General features: G+C 36.6%; 1 protein-coding gene across 1 annotated transcript; it reads right to left on the bottom strand.

Moving 5' to 3' along the window:
• Window positions 1-4,560: 4,560 nt before the first annotated feature.
• LOC107775689 (uncharacterized) lies at window positions 4,561-14,422 on the bottom strand. Its single transcript, XM_016595443.2, has 14 exons — window positions 13,747-14,422; window positions 11,671-11,757; window positions 10,651-10,754; window positions 10,489-10,539; window positions 9,476-9,647; window positions 9,043-9,363; window positions 7,974-8,177; window positions 7,373-7,879; window positions 7,001-7,210; window positions 6,590-6,778; window positions 6,269-6,441; window positions 5,692-5,844; window positions 5,495-5,576; window positions 4,561-5,390 (listed from the first exon to the last, which is right to left on the bottom strand). The coding sequence occupies exons 1-14, from the start codon at window positions 14,260-14,262 to the stop codon at window positions 5,001-5,003; spliced, it is 3,159 nt and encodes a 1,052-aa protein (XP_016450929.2). The 5' UTR covers window positions 14,263-14,422; the 3' UTR covers window positions 4,561-5,000.
• Between the last annotated feature and the right edge of the window lie 922 nt (window positions 14,423-15,344).

Below are 15,344 nucleotides of genomic sequence, written 5' to 3'. Positions count from 1 at the left end.
ACAAGAGATGAAATGAACATGGAATATCTTTGTATTACAAAGAATATTTCTGGCCAGAAATGCATTGTAGAAAAGTTACCAACTTTATCTTCTGGTTTATACTATTCAAAGATTAGTACAGTTGAAGCACACTCTATCGTAAACCATAAGTTTACTGATTCAAATACTTTTGTGTTTTGGCATGGCCGTTTGGGCCATCCTGGATCAATAATGATGAGACGAATTACTGAAAATTCGAGTGGGCATCCATTAAAGAACCTGAAGATTCTTACAAATGATAAATTTTCTTGTGATGCTTGTTATCAAGGCAAAATGATCACTAGACCATCACCAATGAAGGTTGCCATTGAGTCCCCTGCCTTTTTAGAACATATACATGGGGATATATGTGGACCTATTCACCCACCAAGTGGGTTGTTTAGATATTTTATGGTCCTAATAGATGCATCTTCAAGATGGTCTCATGTGTGCCTACTATCATCTCGCAACCTGGCATTTGCAAAGTTATTAGCCCAAATAATTCGATTAAGGGCACAATTCTCAGATTATCCTATAAAGACTATTCGCCTTGATAATGCTGGAGAATTCTCATCTCAAACTTTTGATAATTAATGCCTATCAGTTGGAATAAAAGTTGAACATCCGGTAGCTTATGTTCATACTCAAAATGGCCTTGCAGAGTCATTTATTAAACGACTGCAATTGATAGCAAGACCACTACTTATGAAAACAAAATTGCCCACTACTGTTTGGGGCCATGCTATCTTGCACGCAACATCACTTATCCGTCTCAGACCAACACATTATAATAAATATTCTCCGTCACAATTAGTTTTTGGTCATGAACCAAATATTGCCCATCTACAAATTTTTGGATGTGCTGTATATGTGCCAGTAGCACCACCACAGCGCAGTAAGATGGGCCCCCAAAGAAGGTTAGGAATATATATTGGGTTTGAATCACCCTCTATTATTTGCTATCTTGAACCATTGACGGGAGATTTATTTACTACTCGATTTGCAGATTGTCGATTTGATGAAATAAATTTTCCATAATTAGGGGGAGAGAAAAAGGAAATCAAAAGAGAAATTGTGTGGAAAGTTTCATCATTATATCACTTTGATCCACGTACCCCTATATGTAATCATGAGGTCCAGAAGATCATCCATTTACAGAATATAGCAAATCAAATGCCAGACGCATTTACTAATTTGAAAAGGATAACTAAGTCGCATATCCCTGCAGAGAATGTGCCTATCCGAATTGATGTCCCAGCAGGACCAACTATTAGCATGAGAGCTAGTGAACCTAAAGCACGCCTGGAGCGTGGTAGACCTTTGATTTCTAAGGATCGAAATCCTAGAAAAAGAAAATCGACAAATGATAAAAATGATATTATGAAGGGATCTCCTGAAGAGACCCAAGATATGATTAGTTCTAAGATTCCTGAAGAAATCAATGAACCCGAGACTCAAATGAGTGATAAACTTTTAATAAGTTCTACTGGTGATGGGATTAATTTAAATCGATCTGAAATAGTGGTGGATAATATTTTTGCATATAATGTTGTACTTAATATTATGCAAGATAGTGAGAATCTTGAACCCTGATCTGTCGAAGAATGTCGACAAAGATCTGATTGGCCAAAATGGCAAGAGTCAATTCAATCGAAATTGAAGTCACTTGCTAAAAGAGAGGTCTTTGGACCAGTAGTCCAAACACCTACTGGTATAAAGCCAGTTGGTCATAAATGAGTTTTTGTGCGAAAAAGAAATGATAAAAATAAAGTTGAAAGATACAAGGCTCGCCTTGTTGCACAAGGATTCTTACAACGACCTGGAGTCGATTATGAAGAAACATATTCACCAGTTATAGATGCCATAACATTTCGATATCTCATCAGTTTAGCCTTACGTGAAAGACTTGAAATACATCTAATGGATGTAGTTACAGCTTATCTGTACGGGTCACTTGATAATGAAATTTACATAAAAATCCCTGAAGGATTTAAAATGCCTGAAGCATATTCAAAATCTCGAGAAATGTACTCAATCAGATTACAAAGATCTTTGTACGGTTTAAAGCAATATGGGCGCGCATGTGGTATAATCGCCTCAGTGAATATTTGCTGAAAGAGGGTTACATAAATGATGTTATTTTTCCATGTATTTTTATAAAAAAAAAATGGCTTCAGAATTTGTTATACTTGCTGTTTATGTTGATGCTATAAATCTTGTTGGAACTTCAGAAGAGCTTCAAAAGGCAATTGAATATCTTAAGAAAGAATTTGAGATGAAAGATCTTGGAAAGACAAAACTTTGTCTTGGTCTGCAAATTAAACATTTAGCAGACGAGATCTTTATCCATCAATCTGCTTATACAGAAAGGGTCTTAAAACGCTTTTACATGGACAAAGCACACCCATTGAGTACACCAATGGTTGTTCAATCACTTGAAGTGAATAAAGATTTGTTCTGACCTCCAGAAGAGGATGAGAAACTCCTTGGTCCCGAAGTACCCTATCTCAGTGCAATTGGTGCACTAATTTATACGAAGACAATGTTGCATGCATAGCCCAATTGAAGGGAGATTTTATAAAAGGAGATAGAACGAAGCACATTTCACCAAAATTATTCTATACACATGATCTTCAGAAAAATGGTGACATTGATGTGCAACAAATCCGTTCAAGTGACAATCCGGCAGATTTATTCACTAAATCTTTACCAACTTCAACTTTTGAGAAGATGGTATACAAGAAGAATGCAGAGACTTAAATATTTGAAATAAGGTTTTCATCAGGGGGAGTAAAATACGTGATGTACTCTTTTTTCCTTACTAAGGGTTTTTCCCACATGGTTTTCCTTATAAGGTTTTTAATGAGGCAGCTAACAATGCGTATTACTAAATATGTGTACTCTTTTTTCTTCACTAGAATTTTAATGAGGCACATTATCTTTTAATGAATATCCAAGGGGGAGTGTTATAAATATATTATATTATGGATGTTCATTTAGTAATCCGTTGAAAATAAGCTTCCTGAAGAAGCTTATCCATATGAGACTCCGCCGTAAATATGTTTATCTATTTAGTACTCTATTGAAAATAAGCCTCCTGAAAAAGCTTATCCTTTCGGTACTCCGTTATGGATAAATATTACACATGGTAGAAGATTATCTATATCTGGCACAACAGCTTAGAGTAGCAGCTTACACAGCAGCTTACAAGCAACTTACACAGCAGCTTGCAGCAGCAGCTTACACAGCAGCTTGCAGTAGCAGCTTACACAACAACTTCCTTTCTTCTATAAATAGAGGAGAATTCAGTTCATTATGTACATAAGTTTTAAGTTTGAATAATATATTAGTTTCTCTTTATACATGTCTTTACTTTACTGTCTTTATTTTATAACATTTTCTTTATTTTAGGGCTATTAAAGTCTAGAATCAAAAGCATTATTAGAACGGAAGCAAATCCAGAAAATTAAAGGGGTAAAATGTTTGTTATTACCCTACTGATCATTTAAAATCTTTTAGGATCGTTTCTGAACAAATGTGAACCCAACTAAGTTAGCGGAAGAATTATATAACCAGATACTATGGATTGCTCAAATTTTCCTAAAACCCGCAACTGCCCCGCAACCGCGTTGAGTTTAACAAAAACAATATTTCAACCCACCCCCGCCCCGCCCCACATAAGCTGAAAGCTGCACTGCCACGTACCCGCATCGCCCCATTGCCATCCCTATCAGTGAGTTCGGAGCCGTTAGATTGATTTTGAGGGACGACTGGGATTGATTAGGGACAAAACGTGGTCGTTTGGTACTAAAAGGGGATGGGCTGGATATAGGGACTGGGCTTGGGGCGGATATGGAACTTGGGCCACCGAAAATGTCTGGCCCAGACGAAATGCATGCCTAAAAGCTCACCTTCCTTTTGGCTTTTTGCACAATTAATCACTTTTAATTAAACAAACACATCAAACGTAATTTGCAAGATTAATCTCTCCATTTGTTTCAACCTGAAATTAAACTAATTAAATTACTTGTATTAACAAATTGATTAACTAATTGAAACTACAGATGTGAAAAGAAAGAAGAATGGCTAAATGTATTTTTTAGGATTTTTATTTTATGAATGCAATTAACATGTGACTAGGTGCTAATGATGCCACAAAGTATGAAATGTAATTAATAAGATAAAATATTTCTGTCCCCCCTTTTTTATGATTTTTAAAGTATTTCTAAATGCGTGAAAAATGCAAATAAATGCCAAACAAATCACTTAAAAATAGAGAATTTTCTAAAACTCTATAAAGCAATTAAGATTTTTTTTTTTGGTTTGTTTTAGGAGTAATTTATACATGGGGCAAAAATTACGAGCTCACTTTGACTGTCTAGATTGAATTCTACATATTTCCAGCTAGTCAGGGGTACGAACAAAATTGTGAAAAAACAAAAACCAAACACTGTTGTGGCAGGAACCGTCTCCCCAACACAAGTGCAAAAAGATTCAGAGAACCCTTGAGAAACTGTTGAGAGAGATTCTTCCCGAGCATAGTAATACGAATTTGCATTTGCTTTATTGCATAAAAATGTATATACATTGTCGAAAGAATACAGTTTCTGTAGATGCTCTGCGCGTTTCGAATATTGCAGAAATGAAATCTCCACTAGAGAATGCGCCTCTTGGAATCAGAGACTTGTAACGAGCCACATAAGATATTCGTTACAAAAGCTTGCAAAACTGCTTGCGAGCCACATATAATGTACTCGCTCTTGCTAAGCCTAACTCGCTCTCCATCCATATGAATATATGTAGTTATGTCAGTCTAGTATGTCAGTGTCCGTATGTTGATGCAGTTAGAAAGAATTATAACCACTCCTTTGTTGGCGTCCTTCTCTTTCATCCACAAGCCCAGAGCAAAAATGAGCTTGGTTGCCATGTTAGAGCCAAGTGGTTCACAAATGGTGTCAAAAAGTTCTTCTAGCCAAGATGTGTTATCCTCCCAGTGTCTTTTGTTTATATCCGTGTTTCATTCTTTCGAGTAGTTTCTCTCTTGTCTTTCTCTTCTTGTCCATTTTTTGCCTGTATCTCTCTTCTCTCTCCCTTTCATATATCCCCTGCCAATATACCTCTCCCGTTAAAGGCCACAACCACGTTTCATATGGATGGACATTGTCATCAGCAGCTTCTGCCAAGTCTTCATCCATACTCTTCAACAATGTTATGTTGAAATACTTTGCCCACATATATCCTTTTCGCTGCTCAATGGGGTGCTGCTCTTCCAGCACGCCTGAGTGAGGATTAATGTAAACCATCTGCCGTGCACTGTGATAGGCCCAGACATTCACCAACAGTTCCAAAACCCGACAGTAACAGTGCTGCTTCTGTTGGTCGGAAACAATCAAACATAAGAAGTCATCCTTCTAACCTGCATTACTTTGTACCAAATGTAAACTTATACTAATGCAACTTATGTCTATAGGCTTACCTCAAATGTCGAGATTGCCAGTATACAATGAGTCCTATTGTTTGAATTCACGTGCAAACCATCCAGAGCATCGACAAACATCCTGGAATTCAAACCATTTCAGTTCAAATATACAATTCATATTTCAAACTCGAATATATAATAATTTATGCAAGTAATGTGACCCACTGCTTAATTATGTTTGTTGCCTAGATTACCTGGAAAACATAATGAACTCCAGAAACGAAGAGGTTGGCATAACCCAGCTATGCAGTGCTGACCATCTCCCACCATCTTCTGGCATTGGTGGGAGAGCTTCTATATGTGACGGTAAGCCATACATTCTACGAAATGTGTCTTGGAAAGCAGTTCTGAAAGAATGTTAAAGAATGAGAGTTAGCTGAGACAACTTTGAAAGGACAATTTCCATTAAAAGAAAAAGTACACCCGTCTCTCTGCACATAAGGTGAAGATATTTATTCAGAAGTGCAGGGTGCAAAATTTCCAGTTTCCTGTTTAACTCTCTTCTTTTAACATAGTACATTCTAGGACATGAACTTCTGAAATCTCCAATTTTCAGCTTCTTGGATTTCAGAATATGAATTCTATTATAGTATTCGATATTAGATGAAGCTAAATAAATGGATCATTCATCCAAATTTCTGTAACAGAGATCTAGATTGTTCAAAATACAAGAAATCTATCCACCAACAAGGGAAGGAGAAAGTGCTAGCAGAAATGAGTAATGTTGAAATAAATCAGTCTGTTCAAATCCCACTGTACACCACGTAATACCTGCAGTTGCCTCCATTCAAAATATCGCACATTGACCAGAAAGTAAGGGCATCATTGTTTCCTGTAAACCCACCATCCACATCCAAATGTGCCCAATAGTATATTACATCACCTTTAGCCTTTGCCTGTATTGTTTCTTCTAGGGCCAGCTCAGCATTTTTAGATAATGAAACCTGATACATTAGTACAGAAGCCAATATGAAACTTATTAACAAGAAAAGAGTACATAGAAGATTGTGTGTGAATATGACAAGGCCAAGTTTAACATTACAACAAGTACAAGTTCACGCATCAAAGATTCATCAAGAACTAATAACATACTTTTCTAGCCGTAGCTCGCCATGACTGAAATCCAATCCAGGGTCGCTTATGAATATTATCTAAATGGTTTGCAATTGAAAACATGCCACCCATCTCACAGAGGATATTCCGATAGTAGGTCTCATTCAAAAGGGTAAGCCGGCCAACTGCATCAACATCATCTGACCTCGATCTCCGTGCTTTAGTTGACTAAGAGAATATACCATAGTTAGAACCAAAGAAACTAGAGATGTAACATAATGAAGTAAATAAAAGCTAAGGGAATGTACTTAATCTGCATTAGCCGATATGAATAACATATATCATTGTATTCTAAGAAACTTCATTTAATATTTCTGTACAAAGAGACCAATAAAAAGGAAAGGAAACCGTAAGAAACTGAAACACAGAGAATAAGCAACAGGAACTCACTAGGCTCAATCCACGGTACAAAGAGCCATGATGCAAAAATGGCCATGCTCCAGCTCCATTATAAACCTCGTAAATGCATACTGGTTGCCCAGTCCTTTCCAGCTCTCCTTCATCCCTCTCATTAGTTTCAAAACGAAGCTTTTCAGCTTTTCGAGCATTACGATATATTTCATCCCACTCACCAATGTCCTTTTCCATTCTTTCCTCAATCTACATATTGAAAAAACATGCTCAACAGATCTTGCATCAAAGGGAATTCAAGAAAAATAAAACCATAGACAAGTAAAGATCTGCCTTCTCTATTTTTTTTTAGTTATGGTAGTGTGGAATGGACCGGGGAAGACTACTTGTCAGTAGAAAGTATTATCATACCTCCTCCATCTCCAGTCTATTTACTTCCTCAGAACGCTCCATTTCATTCAAGATGTCCCAATCCAACTCACTTGGAAAGTCCTCTAAAGCCTCTGAATTATCTCCAGAGACATTCATCAAAGGAACAAAACCTGTCATGTCTACTTCAAGGTCATAAACAACACTGGAATTTATTGGATCCACATCCTTTACTTGAAGATCTTCTATGTCATTACTCTTCTCTACATCCTTTTGAAAATAACCCCACTCCCATGAGCCCTGCTTAAGCTGAGAAGTGTCTCCTGGAAGGATGACATCAGATGGGAAATTTATGACATTCTCCAGCAGCTTTGCGTACCCTGTAATGCATTCAACTGCAAGCATGTTCTTGGAAAGCAGCCTCCCAGAAGATGCAATAGTGCGAGCGAATCTCGTGAGTTTTCCATTAGATATAAGTACTGAGAAATCTTGCACCAATGCATTGGACTTGTGTTTAGAGAAGATGATTCCATGAACTTCATCAACAACCTGGATACAGAAAGTTCTTCAGGAAAAGACAAAATAAGTAGCAAAGTATTAATCGACTTACAAAGGTTGTCAATAATAAGATTAATCTACTTACATATTTCTTAATGACAGGGTGGTCCGGTGCAACAATTGGTATCCCAAATGACATAGCTCGTATCAGGATCGGAGGAAATTCTTGTTCGTATTGAGAGGAAGAATAGAGGACAATGTCAGCAATCAGTATAATACCATTAACATCACCCTTCATGTCATGGTGTGAAAGAGATCCCTCACGAAGTCCCAGACGAGTAGCAATATCCTACAAATTTTGAGACATATAGTTGTTTTTATTTTATGGCATAAGATAATAGTCAGTAAACCACACATTACTGCTACCACAAAATGTTGTGAAGTGAAGCATCACTCAATGTCACTAGAACTTTCATCTCAACCAAACAAATAACACAGTAAAGCACTTGCAAGAAATGAAGACATAGAAAAATGGAAAATGCATCTTATAGATGAAAAGAAGGATGAAAATTTCAGGTAGGCACCTAAAAGAACAAAGCACTTTAAAGTGTACACTCAAGAGAAAATGATTTAGAATTTCCTCAGCTAAAAGAGTTTCAGTTGTTATGCTAACGTATACCTAAGAAGCTTTATCCTTTTTACAGTTCAAACAACAAAACTTTTTTAACATCGAAATGAAACAATAGTGAAGCAGAGAAAGGCGAAGGTAAGCCATAATAAAGAGTGAAACAGAATGCAGAAATTAAGAATTACTAACACAGCATCAGTGTTATCAAAGGCGAAAAGCGCAAAAAAGGTCTAAGGTCCGTTGGGGCTTTAAGCGCAAATAAAGCGTGGGCTTTAATGAAAAAAGGCGCAACGGGAGAAAAAAGTTAAAATATGCATGTAGTCCAAGACTAATCATTATAAGCATGAATAACAAATATATGGACAAAGAAAATGAAAAAAGATTCACGATAAAGTGAAATATCAATTGTTTAAGGTCGACTTTTCAGGATTACACTCATTGGTAAGGAAAAGTATGCCTTAGAGCTTTGATGCGACACTAAAGCGCCCACAAAGAGAGGCGAAGCGCTCAACGTGTTTTGAGCCTCTCGCTTCAGGGCTTAATAAGCGCGCCTTTGACAACACTGCACAACATTCAAGACTTTTACCTGCAATGCCTCATTATACCCATCACTGGAATTTCCTGACACGAAAACGAACTTCAGTCTCTCTTCAACATCGCTACTTCCAGCAAATTTGAGTAGCAAAGGTTCTATATCATGAATAGACAAAGCATAATCCCAAGACAGCTCATTGTAGAGAATGGAACTTCCAACCACCAAAACCAAGAGATCATCTTTGTCAAAACCATATTCCTCCCTTAACTGAGATTTTGAATGTCTCCTATTATAACTGTCAGCAGCCCAACTGTCTTTTGGTGATCCGGGGATCACAAAGAAGTTTCCAGAGTCGAGCCCACTATATAACATCTAGAACAGGAGAAATGCAATGGTTGAGTACATGAAAAGCTTGATGAGCACTAAGAATTCTGAAAAGAAAAAAGAACTCAGAACAAAAAACAGAGAAGAATATTGCATATACCGGCAAAGAGTAATCTGGAAATACAATAACATCAGCCCTGCGAAAAGCATCTTTCCAATGAGAAATAAGACGTTCCCAGCCCATGTTTTCATAGAGACGAAGGCGACTTGCTAGAGTATCTTGTTGAATTATCCATACGAGGGGGACAGAGCAAAAAGGCTCCTGCATAAGGCTGCATAAATATAGAACTCACAAACCAAAATATCTCAAACAAAATATAGAGAATGCAAAAAAAAATTTAAGTTCAAGATCTAGATTCATATTTGCTATGTGGCCTCCCTGTATTGCCTAGACATACCCATGTCAGGCAGGAGTGACATGGATATGGTACTTCGTATGCATCATTTAGAGTACATCAAGAATGTAGCGTTAAAAATTGGACATACTAGTGCTGACATCGTCTGATAATAATATAAAGTCCGTTTGACCATTAGGATTGATTTATTCTGACATCTTATAGAAGCGTTCTTCCTTCAAACGTTATTGTGACACTAGGTTCAAGCATATTTTCTTTTAGGTTGTACAAGTCAGCATATGCACTAGTAATGCTTAAAACTCTTGCAAGAGAACAAACTTCAGAATAGAGGACAAGGATACTGTAAAGAGCACTCATTGCTCGTACATGTCACATTAAAATAGCTAAGATTTCCGTAATAGCATCAGATTCAGAAGTGAATATCATGTGAGCACTATTTACCAATAACAAACAGAATTGTGGGTTTGACCTTCTATTTTCAAGAAGTTCCTTTTATTTTGCAGATAAACTGAGTGAAAGTTATCCAGAACAAAGCAAGTCTTCAAATTTCCAAGCTCCAAGCCCAACTCTAGGTAATTCCAATTGTGAATTTCTGACCATTTTTAGTTTTAATAATTGGACATATCAGCTCGCTTTTTTGAGAAGTTGGACATATCAAGTCACCTAAAATAACCACTTCTCAATTGAAATATGCATGATTAGCGAATAATCTGCTAGAGTAATGAAAAGTAAGCTTCATCTAACAGGCTAGCCATACCTTGATATAGCATTTTTATCTTCAAGTGAATCGGCAATAACACCATCAAAACTGCACAAATGAAAATGTAGGAACTAATATATACCAAGCTAATTAAGAGTAGCGATAGAAAGTTACGGAACTGGACTGTCATGAGGATCCAAGATGGCAAAGCATGCTTACATTGACCAGTCAATGAGATCATATCGTTCAGCGGTTAAAATTGATACTTGCCCTCCTATTTCTTCCCATATGGACCTCGCAATGCCATCCTCCACAGCATATATCTGCAAAGAAGAGTTTTAAGTGGGATATATGCATTATGCACCACTATCAAACAAGGTGCGTCACAACTTAGATCTGGAGACCATATTTCGCGCCCATCTTAGCTTAATCCCAAGTTTTAAGATAGAACAAATGTCTTATAGACATATTAAAATGTCCATAATTAGATACGTGATGCAATTTTCATTTAGAAGATACAGATGGGAGAAAGAAAAGTAACCATAAAAAATAAGAATGACTATAACTCAAATTAGAAACAACAACAACAACAACAACAACCCAGTATAATCCCAATAGTGGAGTCTGGGGAAGGTAGTGTGTACGCAGACCTTACCCCTACCCTGGGGTAGAGAGGTTGTTTCCGATAGATGCTCGGCTTCCTCCCTCCAAGAACTCCCCACCTTGCTCTTGGGGTGACTCGAACTCACAACCTCTTGGTTGGAGGTGGAGGGTGCTCACCACTAGAGCAACCCACGCGTTTGAAATAGAGTAAAACAACCCAAAATTTGTCCTTATAACTCAAACTAGAAACTGTAAAGTAAATGGGGAGAACAAATGATAGTATGGTTCCATTTAAAACCTAATTCCACAAATATGCCAGATCAGTCCCCTCCCAGCTCCAAGAGAAGAACCTACTTCTATTTCCCCCAACTTTAAGTGTATTAATCTCAATGGGGCACGTTAACCCAGTTCTCAGCCCAATTACTTCACATCCAAATTTTCACTCAATCGTAAATAAAAGTTGGTCATATATGAATCTCAAATAAAATTTTCAGGTAAAAACAATCTTTTTAGCTGAAATACCATCTGAAATATAGAATAGTTGCAATGTATGCTTCAAGTTTTAATCTCTATAGATAGTACATATATATAGGATACAGCAAACAGATATTATAATTTAAAGTTTCCAGAAATTACCTTAATCATATACCGTAGTCCCCGTAAGTTCTTCACCACAGTAGACAGCATCAATGACAGTGGGTCCTTTTTCATGTTTCCTAAGACCTTACACAATCAAATTGAAGCATGGTTAAATTTGTGAAAGCTAGAGAGACCAATGGCAAAGTGCATCTCGATATAGGAAGCAATACGGAGGATAATATAATAGAATATGAAGGAAACCAACTAAAAAATGGAGGCTTGATTCTCAACCATTTTATTTTTGAGAAGGGATTCTAAACCCACAGTCTTTTCTCTATGCATTTTAAAATTAGCAACCGGAAAGGCATAATCCATGTAAAATAAATTCATTCATATCTGCTAAGATTGAATAACAGCAGAAACCAGGTAAAGATCACAGGTCGTGAATATTGAGCAAGAGGGGATCTTATATATTCTTAAACATGTCAAAATGTTCTTCTCATATTTTATTTCACTCATCTTCCTCGATATATAAAAAGTGATGGGATATCCCCCAAATTCAAGAAAACACTAAAATTATAGTTCCAGACTAGTAAAGAAATGGTGCCACTATCACAATTCACGCGACGGTATGAATTTCTTAAGTTTGAATCATCTGCCATCATCTCCAGATCTCTAAATCTCTAGTACAAACTGCAGTTCCATGCATCTAGATCTTACAGGTTCAACCAAAAAGAAAAAAGAAATACAATCTACAAGTAATGCTTATTGGCAATTAAATCATTGATTTGATGTGCATGACACCAATTTCTTTTTTTTTTTTTATTTATTTATTTATTTTTTTACTTTTTTTGGTTTTCCATCCATTACATTTGTGCGACTAGAGGTTACAAGTCAGAGGAATAATTCCAAATGCATTGTTTGTAAGTAAACATGAATGTGATAGCACTCATACTTACCAAAATAAAGCATTTCGTATTCATGAAGCAAACTGATCTGTAAAACATATTTTAAATTGAAATTTTAAACACGTATCATCCAATTGCTTTCACATTGACGTGAAAAACCATATCTATAAAATATCAGGTTCATATAAATTTGTCCAAGCTCTATCATTCAGTTACTCCCCTTAGTTACTCTCTTTCGGAAATACAATGAGCAATGGAAGTTCTTTTTTTTTATGGCAGTGATGCCGGGACCAGCTTGCGCTCACCTTTACTATTTCATGTTACGTTCTGCCTCCCACCAGCACAGGTACCGAGCAACTCTGTCTAACTAAAGCTTAGGCAAATGGGAAGAAATCACCTGGCATATTTTTGCCTCTACTGGGATTTGAACCTGAGACCTTATAGTTTTCCTCCCACTTTATTGACCACTAGACCACACTCTTAATGCTAGCTTAGTAATCATTGACTAAGGTGGTTGCATTACCATATGTTTATGTAAGCGCTTAGCCTATACTAAAAAATAAGTTTCAGTCTCTTGCTATGTTGTTGTAATCTTTATACTATTAGATAGATTGACATCAGAGTTCTCGCATCTAGTAGCCCTTATATAGCAATTGCAAACAGCCAACTTATAGCCTATCAACAGGCTAGTCAATATCAGTAGGGGCCTCTTTCCTAACGGATTCAGCCCAAACATGGACAATGATAGGGTTACCAAAGATCTATGAAGAGAGAGAGAGAGAGAGAGAGAGAGAGAGAGAGAGAGAGAGAGAGAGAGAGAGAGAGGTGGGCTTGGGGACAGACCGCATCATAGCTATTCTATTCCTTCTGTACTACAGTTCGGTGGAGGAATTAGAAGAGAACAATTTCAATCCCAGCTCTAACAGAGTGTGCATGAGCAGCGGGAGTTCTTCCGAGACATAAAAATGTTGTATCAAAGAAGAGAACTCTAATTTTATCCAACAATTGAGCACGATCATGTAAGTATCAACTTCTGCATTGACTTCCTAAATCTTCATTTGGAATTTTACCACAAATTAGTTATCTGGTTAAATTTAAACTTGCTTTCTTCCACATCTTTAAGTGATCGCTGTAGCTTCCTGAGTTCTTCTACAGTAATTCTAAAATAACTAATAAGCAATTCGCATACTTAAACATAAACACAAGGCAATATAGAGTTTCTTACTAGCGCAATCCGAGGAGGCCGAACACCAATTCTAGGCTGATTCCTGAGCAAGTCTAAGCCATTACGAAGCTGAAAGCTCCGCTGTTGAACAAACTCCAATGAACTCCCTAACTTCAAATCATCTCTAACGGACCACCGCCAACGAGCTCTCTCATTCCCTTGCTTTAACACCGACATGATTGAACTCTGTAACACCATAGACGCTAACGCAAACACAAAAATAACCAAAAATATGCACAAATATAACCACGATCTCTCTTTAAAACAATAAAAAATCAGCTTCCTAGAGTAAGATCGGTTATAGTGATGGTGATGATGATGATGAGATCGTGCCGCTGTTTTCCACTGCCGATCCGGAGATAACGTCGGCGACGGCAGCGGAGGTGCCGGTTTATGTGAATTTCTCTTGAAGCGAAAACGGTCACGGATCGAGTGAAATCCACCGCTGGAGTTGATGGCATTGTCATCGTTATTATTGTCGTCGCCGGAACTCGCCGAGCAACGGCCCATTGTCATTGTTAATTAATCGGCGAGTATTTGATTCAGTGAGTTGTATTTGGAATTTGGCATTGAAAAGAGTGAGTGATTTGAATCGGATAAATGGCGAAGTGTGAAATGTTAGAATTCTGTTTTTCGTTTTGCTTACACAACTTCTTCACTCGTTTTTCTGTATCTGACTGTGATTTGCTGAGAAAATGACAAAAAAGGCCTCCTTTGTTAAAAGTGAGAACTTTTAACTATTAACTTTTAAAAAAACTCCAAAATATAAAAGATTTATTGGAAATTCATATTTGGAGATTACTTTTGTATTTTTAGTTTATTTATGTTTCTAGTGCAATTTTTTTTGTTTCTCCGGTCCATATTAGTCTATCGATGAACAGCGGATTGACGGAGCTCTTGGCATTGCTTTGTTTTTCTCTCCTTTCCTATCAGCGAGTTCCGACCCTTTTGTTCGAAATTTCTTCGCATATTAGTTGTCGTAGTTACTAGATATATCTGGTCCAAAATTGATCTCATTTTAGAAATTCAGGTATAGTTTATTATTTTTTCCATCTTGCCTTAGCATTATTGAATGATTAAAGATATAAATAATTATAATTAAAAAGTTTTTCTTATTAATTATTTTTTAAGGATATATAAAAGAAAGACACACAATTAAAATGGATCATAGCAAATGTAATTGACTAATTTCTGCTATATTTTGTTTATTTTTCTATGTTAAGTGTAGTTTTTTAAAATATAATTTATTTTATATTTTATAGGGGGTTTTCTGATTTTCTTCTTTTTATTTTAGTTTCTTCTTTTGTTTGAATTGAACAAACAACGTGATGAGATGATCTGTGGGCTCTACGCGCTTTGCCGGCGGGAAATTATGGTCAGAATTATTAAATGGGTATAACTGAAAAGTTATAGAATTACCATTTACGGAATAGATGTAGTAAATGAGGAAAAAGAAAGAATAAAGATGTCTAAATAAAAATCTATAAAGAGAAAATGATCATTAATCTTTTCTTGTACAGATTTAAATTAGAATGAAAGGAGTAATTATTGCGATTCATAGTGTTAAATTGCTTATTTTAGTACAATTATTGGGTTCC

This window comes from Nicotiana tabacum, chromosome 13, assembly GCF_000715075.1.
Source record: "Nicotiana tabacum cultivar K326 chromosome 13, ASM71507v2, whole genome shotgun sequence".
NCBI classification, from domain to species: domain Eukaryota; kingdom Viridiplantae; phylum Streptophyta; class Magnoliopsida; order Solanales; family Solanaceae; genus Nicotiana; species Nicotiana tabacum.
The sequence above is the reverse complement of the archived record's forward strand: the minus strand, read 5'-3'. Positions and strand labels throughout refer to the sequence as shown.

Bases quoted from the DNA above. Each gene is read 5' to 3' on its own strand.
- LOC107775689 (XM_016595443.2), bottom strand. From the start codon at position 14,262: ATGACAATGGGCCGTTGCTCGGCGAGTTCCGGCGACGACAATAATAAC. The intron at 11,758-13,746 runs GTAAGAAACTCT...TGATTGTGTAAG, and splicing joins GGCCTCCTCGGATTGCGCTA to GTCTTAGGAAACATGAAAAA. The intron at 5,845-6,268 runs GTATTACGTGGT...ACATTCTTTCAG, and splicing joins TTGAATGGAGGCAACTGCAG to AACTGCTTTCCAAGACACAT.